At 37.1% G+C, this 12,464-nt stretch overlaps 1 protein-coding gene and 1 non-coding gene across 2 annotated transcripts; both read left to right on the forward strand.

Moving 5' to 3' along the window:
* The first annotated feature begins 766 nt into the window (after positions 1 to 766).
* LOC145778847 (uncharacterized) lies at positions 767 to 11,090 on the forward strand. The gene is made up of 4 exons (XM_082590430.1): positions 767 to 788; positions 7,295 to 7,399; positions 9,793 to 9,860; positions 10,730 to 11,090. Exons 1-4 carry the CDS (start codon positions 783 to 785, stop codon positions 10,890 to 10,892), a joined length of 342 nt encoding a protein of 113 aa, XP_082446556.1. The 5' UTR covers positions 767 to 782; the 3' UTR covers positions 10,893 to 11,090.
* LOC145779171 (U6 spliceosomal RNA) lies at positions 7,913 to 8,018 on the forward strand. Its single transcript, XR_014290523.1, has one exon. It is a non-coding gene; the product is annotated as a U6 spliceosomal RNA (small nuclear RNA).
* Positions 11,091 to 12,464: the final 1,374 nt, after the last annotated feature.

A 12,464-nucleotide genomic window follows, 5' to 3' on the forward strand; every position in this document is an offset into this window, starting at 1 on the left:
TCTTTTGCTATGCCACCGGACAGCACCATTTTACAGGAATATTCATACCCACAATTTTGTTGAAAATGCTCTCAGAATGCACCAAACTGAAAGTAATTTTTCAAAATTTTCTGGGGGAGACCCCCAGACCTCCCCCCGCTAAGTGTCGTCTTTGGCGAACACGCCATCGGGCTTCGCCTACCGGCCGTCAACACCTCCCTTTCAAAATTCCTGACTACGCTACTGTCTTGCACTGTCAATATTTTGCCCCTCCATTGTTGAAGGTCTGGAGGCGCCACTGTCCATGAGAAACGTTCACTACCAAACTATGAACTTAGCATTTGGAGTTTACACTCTATAATGACATGACTTTAGAATCAGATTCTTCTGTAGATTATTAGGAGACACGACCATAACGGAGGTCTGTGGCGTAATGCTGGAAATCAACTGACTTTACTACTACGTGTGGCTGATTTTGACTTACATCAGCAATAGAGTAATGTATTCAGTTGAATAAGTTGTATAACTCCTAAAAAAAACACCTGTCCAGGGCAAGCACTTGCTTTCACCTCTGTTTTAGCTTTCTTCTTTTTCCCTGGCACTTCCGAATGATCATGATAATGAGTACGGTATTATTTAACAAATATATGTACACAAAAAAGTGTTAATTTCAACTGTTTCAGGTGACTCGTCTAATTTTATGCGTGATCAGCATGTTCGTTATATGTTGGTTACCCAACCACATTCTCACGATGCTGTGGAGTCTCAATGTTCGCTTTAAGTGGGGATTGGACGAACAAAGTATGGGGGTATGTGCATATGACAGGCTAGCGTGCGTCATAATGACTTCATAGAAATGTCCTTGAAGCAGTCAGCATTGAAATATGGAGAGTTGAAATTTATTCATTTTGTTGTAGAAAACTACACTTTACTTTAGCTAATAATCTTTTCGTTTTTGTGTGGACTTAAGATTAATTGGCCTCGTTTCAAAATCCAAACAATTTGGTTTCGTGACGCAATCGAAATGAAATACACAAGAAACTCGACAGGCTTCATAGAAATCGATTTAAAATTTAAAGTACGCGTGTTGTAGCCTTATGCTTTGAATATTCAATGATTTGCTTGGCTAATGATTTGGGAAACAAAAAGTAAAAAGTATGTCCAATATTTGTTGAAACAATTCGAATTGATGCAAAATTTAGTTGCCTTGATTTTGCTTTAGATTGTTCCTCATTGAATATTTTTTCGTTATGAACTGCCTTTCGTAAAACATAATTTCCTTTTCTTTCAATCAAGTAAATTGTTTTAAAGAGCCTGAGTATATTTTTGACTAAAACAAAAATTGCATTAAGAATGTTGTTTGGCGATTTTTGGTTTTACAGTAGGCCTATTAGAAAATACCAAAGAACAGAGAAACGAGCTCCATGTCAATAGATATAGCTTAGGTCAGTGGCGTAGCCAAGGGGCGGGGTTTTGGGGGTTACAACCCTCCCTTTGGCACGCGTGTGACGTCACGATATTGAGAAAGATGCTTTCAGTCTAAAAAAATTGCCTAATTTTTGAACAAAATTGCATTAAAAGAGCGAGTTTTGCCAATACCAAACATTCAAACATCTCAGCCGGGAATTAGCAACAAGAAAACATAGAGACTTAGCTTTACTTCCGAAAAATGCCGAAGAAAACGTGATCTTATCCGTTTGCTATGCAACCGGACAGCACCATTTTACAGTAATATTCGTACCCACATTTTTGTTGAAAATACTCTCAGAATGCACCAAATTTAAAGTAATTTTTCAAAATTTTCTGGGGGAGGCTCCCCAGACCCCCCGCCGCTGGGTGGTCAAAACCTCCCCCTTTCAAAATTCCTGACTACGCTACTGGCTTAGGTGCAGACCACAATTAAAAAACTTTCTGGCCTCTTTTATCATGAAAAATTTCTAGGATTTAAAGCCAAATGATTTTATGATTGGAATTAGAAAAAAGTAGCCAAAATTATAGAATTTTGAGATCTGGATTTCTTGTGATCCCTATCTTAATTCGATGTAAGTAAATTTCTTTGTAGGAAGATAAGCTCGTTCAACCGACTTATTTACTCCCAAGGCACTTTGTAAATAGAGTGTTTGTTTTTCTTTTCAAAAGCGGCTCATTAATTGCCTCAACAAAAATTGTCTTTTAAAAACGAGATCATTGGGCTCTATTGCTTTTTAATTGTTTATGAGAAAGCATTGTTTCTTAGAGTTTTGAAGGGGCTGCCAACGATCTGGATAGAAAATTTAGGACAATGAAATATTAAATTAAAGGGAAAGGTTATGAAGCAGTGTCCAACCCATGTTGTGTTTTCTCACCAAAAATTATTTGTCGTAGAGTTAGTCCCTTCTTTGTTCAAATTATCTTGTCCACTGGGTAAAATGTTTTTTTTTAGGTGAGGGCACGGTTATAAACAGCACGGCAGATAAGTGTCGTAAAAACGAATAGTACCGTAGTCAATTTAATCTCAACCCTAGCAGTTTTTTGTCCTATTTACATTTACTTATCTTGTCAGTTTAATTAGTTCTCTTTTCATTTTGGTCGTTTTGAAGCGAAGCCACGTAATGACCTTTCATTAAGTATTGGCTTTGGCAAACTTTGTCTTGTCGCAGGTAAAATTGTAAATGTGTACTAAACCAGAGTAGACGCAGCCACGTAAATAAGTATTAACTTCGCATTGGTGGAATCAATTCCGCAGAGTTTAAATCGATGTTGATTCCATGAAATCAATAAAAACTTTAAACTTTTTAAAGGCAAAATCATTATCATGCATAATTTGCGAGGAGTCACGGTGGACCAAGTTGCTGCATTACAGTATTAAAAAGGCTCAATTGCTGGCTGCAAACGCATGGTTTCCTAGAGTTCTCCGACGTATTTGGGTTACAACGCTTATTCATCAAAACAGTTTTTTAAGTTTCTCGTAGAGCCTCAGGCGGTGGAATAGCGCAACGGATAAAGCGGGTTTCCAATAGTGCGAACCTGATAAACACCTTTCACCTTTACTCAGGGTGTAAAAAATAATGGGTGGGCATAGTTGCTGAAGGAAACGCGGCCGAGAGAAAAGAACTGACCACCCTATACTCTCATCAGTGCCGAAAGCTTAGTGTGATAAGAATCTTATCTTATCATTCCTCAAAGCTCAGGAAACTTTACCTTAGAGCCTACTTGGCACCATGTCATGGCACGCCGATGTGTCTTAGCTTGGTGGTGGAAAATCACTGGTTTAGTACACGGCACTTTGTCTAAGACCACACATAGTTTTGTAAAACACAGAAACAAATGAAAATAATCCATATTTTCTGTATTGCAAATAAACACTAGGCTACCGGTAGCCTAACGTTAGCAGAAGATCCAAGGGGGTATGTATAAACCAAGGGCGTGGATTAGTTTAAGGCCCAGGGACCTTTCCAAGGGGTCGGAAAAAGTTATCTCGCTCCTCATTTTCTTTAGGTAGATTATTGTAGTACATTTGCATTCAATCCTATTTTTACAGATATATCCTGTCTTTTAAGGAAAAATACCAAAACCAGTAAGTAGCCTATCATCATCATTAAGTTCCTTTCCTTCCTCGTATTGAGGGTTGGATATAATGCGCCATTATTTTCGACCAGCTGTTCGTACTGCACTTTCATCACTTACTTTTGTCCATTTAATGACTATAAAACAACATGACTGCACGAGCCAGGCATCCGCTGGACTTTGTAAGGTCGTTAAAGTTGAACGAATTACCTGTTCTTTTAACCTTTAAGTAACCAGACTGTTGAGATTAATAATTCAAACAGTTCATTTAAAAAGTTATTTAACAAAATAACACTTTGTTTTTTCTTGAGATTTTCTGTTTCAAAATGAAAACGTTTTGGTGTCAAACAAGGTGTATTGCAAATAAATTACATCAAATAAAAACTAATGTCTTTATACTAATGGCATTAAATCAACGGCAAAATACAATTAGGTCTACACCGGTGATAAAACGCAATTTATATGAAGCAATTTTGCAATAAATAATTAAAACTGAAGTAATAATACTCAATGCCAAGCAAGCAAACAAAAGAGTTAAAGCAAATAGGTCTATAGTTGCTACTCCCTTAGACAAGTTGACAAGCTGTTTCATCCTTGGTGGAATCCTCACAAGCAAGGCCTATGAGAGGGGGTACGGAGGCCGGAGGGTACGGCGTACCCTTGAGGGCCCAGGCCTGTGTTTGTTGGGGGGCCCGAAATTGAGGTTTTATAGTTTACGCGCAAAAATGTTTGGTTAAAACCATCCTAAACGACTGATTTCAAGCATAAAAGTTGTTATTCTTTAGTCCTGGGGTGCCCGTAATCTAGCAAAAGGGCCCAGAAAGGTAATTGAGTGCTTTGCGAGCAAATTAGGGGTGACTTCTCTCGTTTACCTCTGCTAGTGCTGGGCATGTGGTGAATGCAAAAGTTAATGAAGAAAGGTTAGGATTGGTCAGATGATTAACTTGATTATGTTTTAACAAGATGTTATGTTTAAGCCTTGGTAGAGAGCTTGGTTTGTACCAGATATAACACTCAGTAACGTTAACGGATTTAACATTAAACACACCAAAAAAACATGAAAAAACTACTAAATCCAACGTTTTCGACACCACATAGTGTCCTCTTCAGAAATAATTATAAGCTACATCTAAGAGAAGTAAAAAAATGAATTTAAAAATTTTACATTAAGATGTACAAGCGACACCTCACAACCACACCATCAACAACTGACACACCAATTCAACGCAGGATACACAAATTGGCGAAGAACAGATCACATGGTATGCACAACACAAAATAATAGTTTTATTGCAGCCTGATACTATTATTGCGCACAGATGTCCAATTATGCAGTAAAATGTTGTGTGGTGTGCAATAGCCTACGTCTAAGCAAACATCACACTTTTTGCCCAAGACAAAGGGATCCCGGAGTGAGAGGGGGGTCCGGAATGACTCTTCGTACCCCTAGTGAAAATTTCTCTCAGAGGCCCTATTCACAAGGGCCTATTCAATTTCATTTCAATTTATTTTATTGCAAACAAAATGTCCATAATAGCCTAAACACATAAAAACGACAAAATAAGCAAACCAGATAGTGTAACCAGTCATGGCAGTCAATGATCAACATAACGAGCCCAAGCCCCCATGGCTATGTCTCTGATAAGGGGGTTCCAAGGCAAGCTACCCAAGATTATTTTAGTGCCTCGGACCGGAATAATTCTGTTGGGTCCTGGAATATGAAGGAGACATGGTAGTCTACATTCTTTTGCTATGGCAAATTTGCATCCAGCCCAAACTTGCATTGTCAGTGCTGTAGCCTATGCCCTATATTGTGTGCTGCAACTGCGACACTGCCGAAATGTAAATGTTTTAATGCTTTCACGCAAACAAGATGCTGTCTGAAAAAATCTGAAATGTGAGATAATTCGCTCTGAATTATTTAAACTCAAATTGAGGTATCAATCAATAAAGCACAATTCGGTAAAAATCAAAAATAAAAATGAACCACAACGCTTGCTTTGAGTGAATCCCGGAGTGTTGTTGATAAAGCATTTATCGTGGTGATATAATTATAAAGTACAGTTCCTAATTATTTCTCATATTTTCAAGTTGTATCAAACACCCAAATAAAAAAAAAAAGAGCAACTGTGTACCTTGGAAAAACCTCATGCGATTTGTTGGCTATATTGTTTGTTGGATTGTTCAGTAAAAGTAAGCCTATAATCTACTTGGGCTGATTTTTATTTTCGTTCCAATTTGTAAAATTTTGAAGAATTCAGACTCCTCCGTGTCTCGAAGTTCGTGAATAGTAACTTGGATGGTTTGGTTATGAATCTTTATCCTTGGACTTCTTCTACCTTCATTGTCGTACTTGATTCCAAGCATTGACTGCCTTTGGAATAAAAAGTTTCCAAGATTCATGGTCTTTTGCTTTGTGTATTAGGTGTGTGTTGGATTGTTGGTTTAAGTAGGTTAATCTTTGTCTGCCTTGGGCACGTTTTCCTTCAATTTTGCCTGTGAGAGAGAGATTTTCTAATTTTTATTTTCGCAGCACGTTTGTCCTAGAAATTGAGGTTCTGTTTCTTTGATATTATTCAGTAGATTCTTTGTTAGATTAATTATATCCTTGGACTGACAAAGTCTTTGATAGGTTTCCTGGCAATTCGCATAGCCTACTTGCAGATGCTGTTGATGCAGGGCCGGTTACCAAGATTGGCAAAGTGAAGTGTCCGATTGTTGAAATGTTGTTGCCAGAAAATTATTCTATCTCCTAGGTGCACCTGAATGGAAAGCAGTCTTGAAATGCGTTGCTCAAGCCCACACCCGTGAGCCGAACCAGTGCGGCGTGATTTTGAGTCGGCGCGTAACCACTGAGCTAACGGGCGGACCGAAATCTTACCAAGCATTCAACTGTCAAAAATGTTGTCCAGTGATTTTAGCTTTTCAAAGAAGTAATAAAAATTGTATTGGACATACCCTTTGATTGATATGGGCTTCCATCTTGGAAAATATTTTACCTTTGGAACTTGGTCTACAATGTTTCCTTCACATCTTAGTAGGTATCGGTAACTTAATGTCACTGCAACGTTGCTGCAACGCTGTGCCTCTATTGAAAAAGCCACAATTTTATACGAATGTCTTACCAAAGAAAATCTGTTTTTAGAAAATGTGTGATAAAATCCAAGTAGGCTCATTTTTAACAAGCATGCCTACTACTAGAAACATAAAAAAAACTTAACGGCTTTCATGCTGGGCTGCGTCATTTTGAAATTTTTGTTTTATTTACATGTAGGCCTATTGCTATTGCAAAAACAATAAAGAATTAAAAATTGATGAAGGACTAATCACTTTTCACTGAAAAAATGTGAGATTGAGTGGCTTACGTTGTTTTATTGGCAGAGCATTAAAATTAATTCTGCAGAAGACTATGAATCAAAATTTTTAAAATCGATTAATTAACTTTGGGTTAAACAATTTACTGGATGTTCGGCAGACCTCGCCAAAGATGGAGTCAATTTTTTATCGATTGGACTTGTAACATTGGGCCAACAAATTTCCGAAAACTAGTTTTATCATGGAGATATAAGAGCGGATAACAAGGATTACCTATAAGGGAAGCTGAAATATAGGGCACTCAAATGACGCTCTATCATCAATTATTAACAGCAAGCTATTGGACATATATATGTGAAGCACAAATTGTGATAAATGTTTCATAAAAAAGTCTATGATGCATTAGTTTCCTATTAGAACAGATATCACTAGACAGCTCATAACTGTGTTTTAGGTCAGTTTGGGGCTATCATCCTGCTTGGCCTACGCCAATTCTAGTTTGAACCCGATTCTGTACGCGTTCATGAAAGATGATGTGAGAACAGCAATGCTTAAATTGGTAAGTTGATATGAAATCAGTTGAAGCCTAATTAGAAATTGGAGCTTCAACTGAAACTCAGACTAGAAGTTGAATTTTCTTGAACAGCTAGAGCTCATAAGGTGAAGGCCTAAATGCTTTTTATTAATGTACAAGACAAAATGTTTCAACTTTGCTGTTTGCAATTGGGCTCAACATGAAATTTCTCGACTGATGCGAAAATGACGAAGTTAAAATTGATTAAAAATTATTGATGTTAAACCACCATTTATCGCACAGCTTATATGGACCCAAACTTCAGCTGATAGAGTGTTGGAATCTTTATTATCGGACTGAAAAAGCTTTTTGGAAAGCTTAATTCTGGCAGATTCGCATATTTGTAGAGGCTTTGAGCCATTGACATAGGCCCTGTCAGCGAAATTGACAGAGTGGAGTTTCTGCTTGTTGAAGTATTACTTGTCTGAATTATTTCATCTCCTATAGGTGCCGCTGCATGGAGAGTTGTCCATTACGTTCTTCGAACAAGTTTTCCGAGTACTTGCTTTAGCAGTACATATACTAAAACCGGAACGATACAGAGAAGATTAGCATGGCCCCTGCGCAAGGATGACACGCAAATCGTAAAGCGTTCCATATTTCTTTAAAAAATAAAATAAAAAAACAAGTTTTCCGAAGCGATGCTGCTTGATCTTGCGTTTTTTTTCGTGCGCAAGCTAGGGCGCTTAACCTACCCGACTAGCAAATGGATGGAGTTCACAGCCTCGTTGCAATAAAAAAAAAAAACTGGCAAAATTCCGTATAAAATTCCAACCTTTTAAAAAAACAATAAATGACAAATTAACCTACTCCTGATTCAAGTCTTGGCCCGTGCTTTTCAGCATCAAAAATGATTTTATTCCACACTTACACTGTTCTTTATATAACAACTCCTTTCATTGGAAAGGAATCTGGGTTCAGGTTTATCAACATGAAGTTTAATGCGAAAGTTATATTGGTGTGTTAAACGTTTAAAAGTGATGAAAATTTTAAGCTGAAATCAAGGTTTCAGCTTAAAATTTTCCGATTTGTGTTCAACGTCGTGCAAACGCTAAATAGCCTGCACTTGTTCACATAATGGAAGCTCCAAATACTAATAGGCCTATGTCCACACGTCAATTGCCCACGAGAGTGAGCTAGAAAGCGCTTAGATGACGCAATTTGAAACAAAAAAAGTGTCTACAAAGATCAAATATTTAACTTTCAATTTTGTTTAAACGGGAAACCTTCAGCAAAGTCCTTTGAGAGTATTTCTAAATATTTTTCTAACTTCGACATCAAAATTTAGGAAGCTTTGCTCGTCGAACCTTGTAATTCAGACACCAATTGGCAGTTTTGCGCAAGAGGAGTCACTTATTTAATTAAGAGTACCGTACGCCTATTTGATTAAAATCATCACGTGCCTTTATCCGCTTTGCTGAGTAGGCTAATCTATTTTTCGTATGCTTGACAAGGGCTAGATGTAGATGTAGGCCTACTAGATCTATAACAGAAAACTTTTGCATTTTGCTTTTGTTTTCTGGTGCCATGACAAATGCTGAGGTGCTGCTGCTTGTTTTCGCTTGCACATGAGTCAACAAAACTATCTTCTTTCCGAACTTTCTGTTAAGACTGTTTTTGTTTGTCGTATCCAGGCTTACACCCGGTGGTTGAAGATTTAGATTGTGGACGGGAAGGCAAGGAAGCCAATCTTTGTGTCCATTTTCAGGCATGACTTTAAGTGTCCTGCCAAAGACACAGCTACATGCTCTTGAGCGGTGTCGAACCGGTGCCCTTTCGATTGCCGTTCCAGGGCTCTCACCACTCGGCTATGCAGCCGACCTGTTAAGACTAAGTGGTTTGTATGATAAGTTATCAACAAGTTATCAAATGTTTTTATGCAATTATCGAAGGCTCATGGCACCCTGGAGGTGTGGTCTGATTTTTTTTTCTATTTTGCAGAGTTTAACTACCGCTACTGCTGCAGTTTGACTAAAATTTTCTACGATTTTGTGACTTAATACTGACTCGAAATGATATAAAAGCTTTTGGTTACCTTGGAAAAATAGTAAAAAATGAGAAAAATTAGGTTAAAAAACGTGCAATCAGACTGTTAACAAGTGGTAAATAATCTGACTGAAAATTTTTAAATGAAATCGTCTGTCTTTCAAAGCATGGTGATTTTATAACCAATTTGTCACCTGGGAAGGACAGTAGGCTAAAAACAACGTTAAAATGTTATTTTTGGAAAATTTTATTCAAGCATATTTTTGTAAAGTCTGCAGAATGCAACAAATCAGGCTGTATCTCATTCTCTAATATAGTAAAACTTTCAAAGAAAGTATAACATTTGAACGAAAACTTTTTTGAACATAATATTTGTTTTTTAAATATTTCAGTTCACTTCTAAATTTGGCCAATCCAGTGCTGGGCCCAATACACAAACTCGCCTAACCAGAGAATTCAAGTAAGACACGTCAATTACGAAAAAAGAGTGAAAAATTTGTGGACTAAAACCCCAAAAAAATCTCATGTAAAGTTGATTTACTTATTTTTCAACATAGTCCCCTTGCAAGTTGACATACTTATTCCAACGGTCATGCAACTTACGGATCCCTTTTCACTAAAGCTTGAGTCTTGGTCCTTCTAATACTTCTCCACGTATCAATGACGTCATGATACGTGGCAAAATGTTGACCACTGAGCTGTTTTTTTTTTTTTTTTCTTGGGAATATAATCCACAGGAGCCAAGTCAGATGAATCGGGCTTATTATGTTCAACGAGTGAGAAGCCGCAATCATGAATGATTCTCAGGAATTTCCTTAATTTTCTTCAGAGTTAGGCTTTTCATGATGTGGATGTGGTTTGGTTTGATGTGGATATTTAGAGTATTTTTGATGATTTACCAACTAAAGTATTGCTTGCCAAGGCTACTACTATTGCATATTTACTCAACCTATTGCATTCTTCATTTGATGTAAACAAGCGCACAAATAGCTTATAGGCTACCGTGCAATGTGCATGTACAGATAGATTGTTTTTGCCAAACCTCCAGTAGGTTTATCTGTAGCCTACGGTTAATGGATTTAAAAATGAATGAATCTATAGCCCAATATTTTTTTTTTCTTATTCAAGATGTACAGTATCTATATTCTATAGCCTGTTTTCCCAGAAGAAAAAGGTAAATCATTTGAAGAGTTTCATTCAATTTGGGTTTGAAAAAGCTTTGAAACTTTTTACATTTAAAAAGATGTTGGCTTCATTGCTTTATACAAATGCAATCAAGCGTGAAGTTACCTACAGCGTAAGATATAATTAAAAAGTACTGCATTTCAGCCAAACAAGAAACGAGGTTGATGTGACGCACTGCACACCTTCAACCTCACGAAGACCAGGCAAGGATCACGAAAGAAACAGTGGGATTAGTTCTAATCCAGACTCACACCATCTTGTACCAGAACATTATCTCGGCACACCTCTATCAAATGAAACTGCTTAAAAACTGTCCTCTGTCAATAACCAAAAGTTAGAATCGTGTTCTAACGACCTCACTGTTGTATAGCCTAGCCTACTACGCAACGTCAAACAGTGACAAAGAACAATTATTGATATGAGAAAAACAGAAAACATCTTCCAGCTAACTCCTTCTTGACTAATTAATTTAAGAAAAACTTTTTTTAGAATAAGAGCATTTTGATTTGGCTCAGTCACAAAAGGCTTTATTTTGAGAATAGGATGATCGGTTATGATTAGGGCAAGCTTTTATTGACCTAAAAATCCAAAAAACATTGACTTCAAAATTTAAAAAATTGAGATTATTGTTCAAACGAAAATTTGACTAAATGAACCATTGTTTCTTGCATTTTATATTTAAAATAAGGATGCATGAACAAAAAAAGAAGTAAATCGACAAAAATGCATTGAAATCCTCAAGAGACTATCATAGGCACGACTGAAGGTTATATAAGTAGGCAACTACTAAACTCCAACATTGTCCACAATAAACATCACGTTCACCAAAAACAAGAGTTGAGATGTGACGTAAGGTTTAGTTTAGTAGGCTATAACCCTAAGAAGGGCTGTAGGGATTTTTCCCTAGAGCAGTGTAATGTTCATAATCATGAAAGAAAACAAGAGCTATAGTCGAATCGGCGCCACTCCACAATCGACAGCATGCCTTTTGGTGTCTTGCCAAAGACACAAGCACATAGCCTACTCTTGAGCGGTGTCGAACCGGCGCTTCGTCAAGTTTTTGGTCTATCGATGTTCATTGTTCTGCAAATATCGTCATTGTTTTGCAGTGTTTTTGATGTTAAACAAAGCATAGATTGAGATTATTGAACAAAAAGTTGTTAAAGCAATATATGGCCTACCAGTTTTTCTCACTCAGCATTAAAAAAGCATTTGGACTAAACGTGTCCACTGTCCATTACATAAAATTGACTTTATTGACCTAATATTGAAAAGCTGATCAAACGATAAAAAACTGACTTTTTATTAATCTATCAAATTAAGATTTTGAAACGTACTCCTTGTGTCCAGAACTCTGCTTTAAAGCCACTCCACAACAAGTTACTAAAAAAACTTGACTTTATTGACTTTACTTGCCCCAGTTATGATCAATGCCTCAATGACAAGTAAGGGATTTGATTCAAACACCTCTTTTCTATAATAGTTGTGAACGGTTGCTTCAATATTTAGGTTGTGTTGATTGTTGTACAAGGCTGTGCAAAGTTACCACTTCTGAAAAAATGGTGCTGTGAGTTAGTAGAATCTCTACAAATGTTCTTCACTCTTTTTAAATTTGTGTCATATGACTGCGTAGTGCGTATACTTCAACCGAAAATGTATCTCATGATGTATTTCTTCGCAAAACGCACTGTTTTGGTTCAGGTTAGTTGTGTATTAGGCCTAAAGGAAAATGACAATGAAGACTTTTACTGTATAGGCTATCTAGCCTATAGCTTTACGATCTTCAATAGCATAACAATGATCTCCTCAGAGATGGAAAAGGCTGTAGGCCAACAGATGTTAAAGATAATCAGTGGCGACTCGTTTGTAGCAGTGGTGG

This window comes from Aplidium turbinatum, chromosome 10, assembly GCF_918807975.1.
Source record: "Aplidium turbinatum chromosome 10, kaAplTurb1.1, whole genome shotgun sequence".
NCBI classification, from domain to species: Eukaryota; Metazoa; Chordata; class Ascidiacea; order Aplousobranchia; family Polyclinidae; genus Aplidium; species Aplidium turbinatum.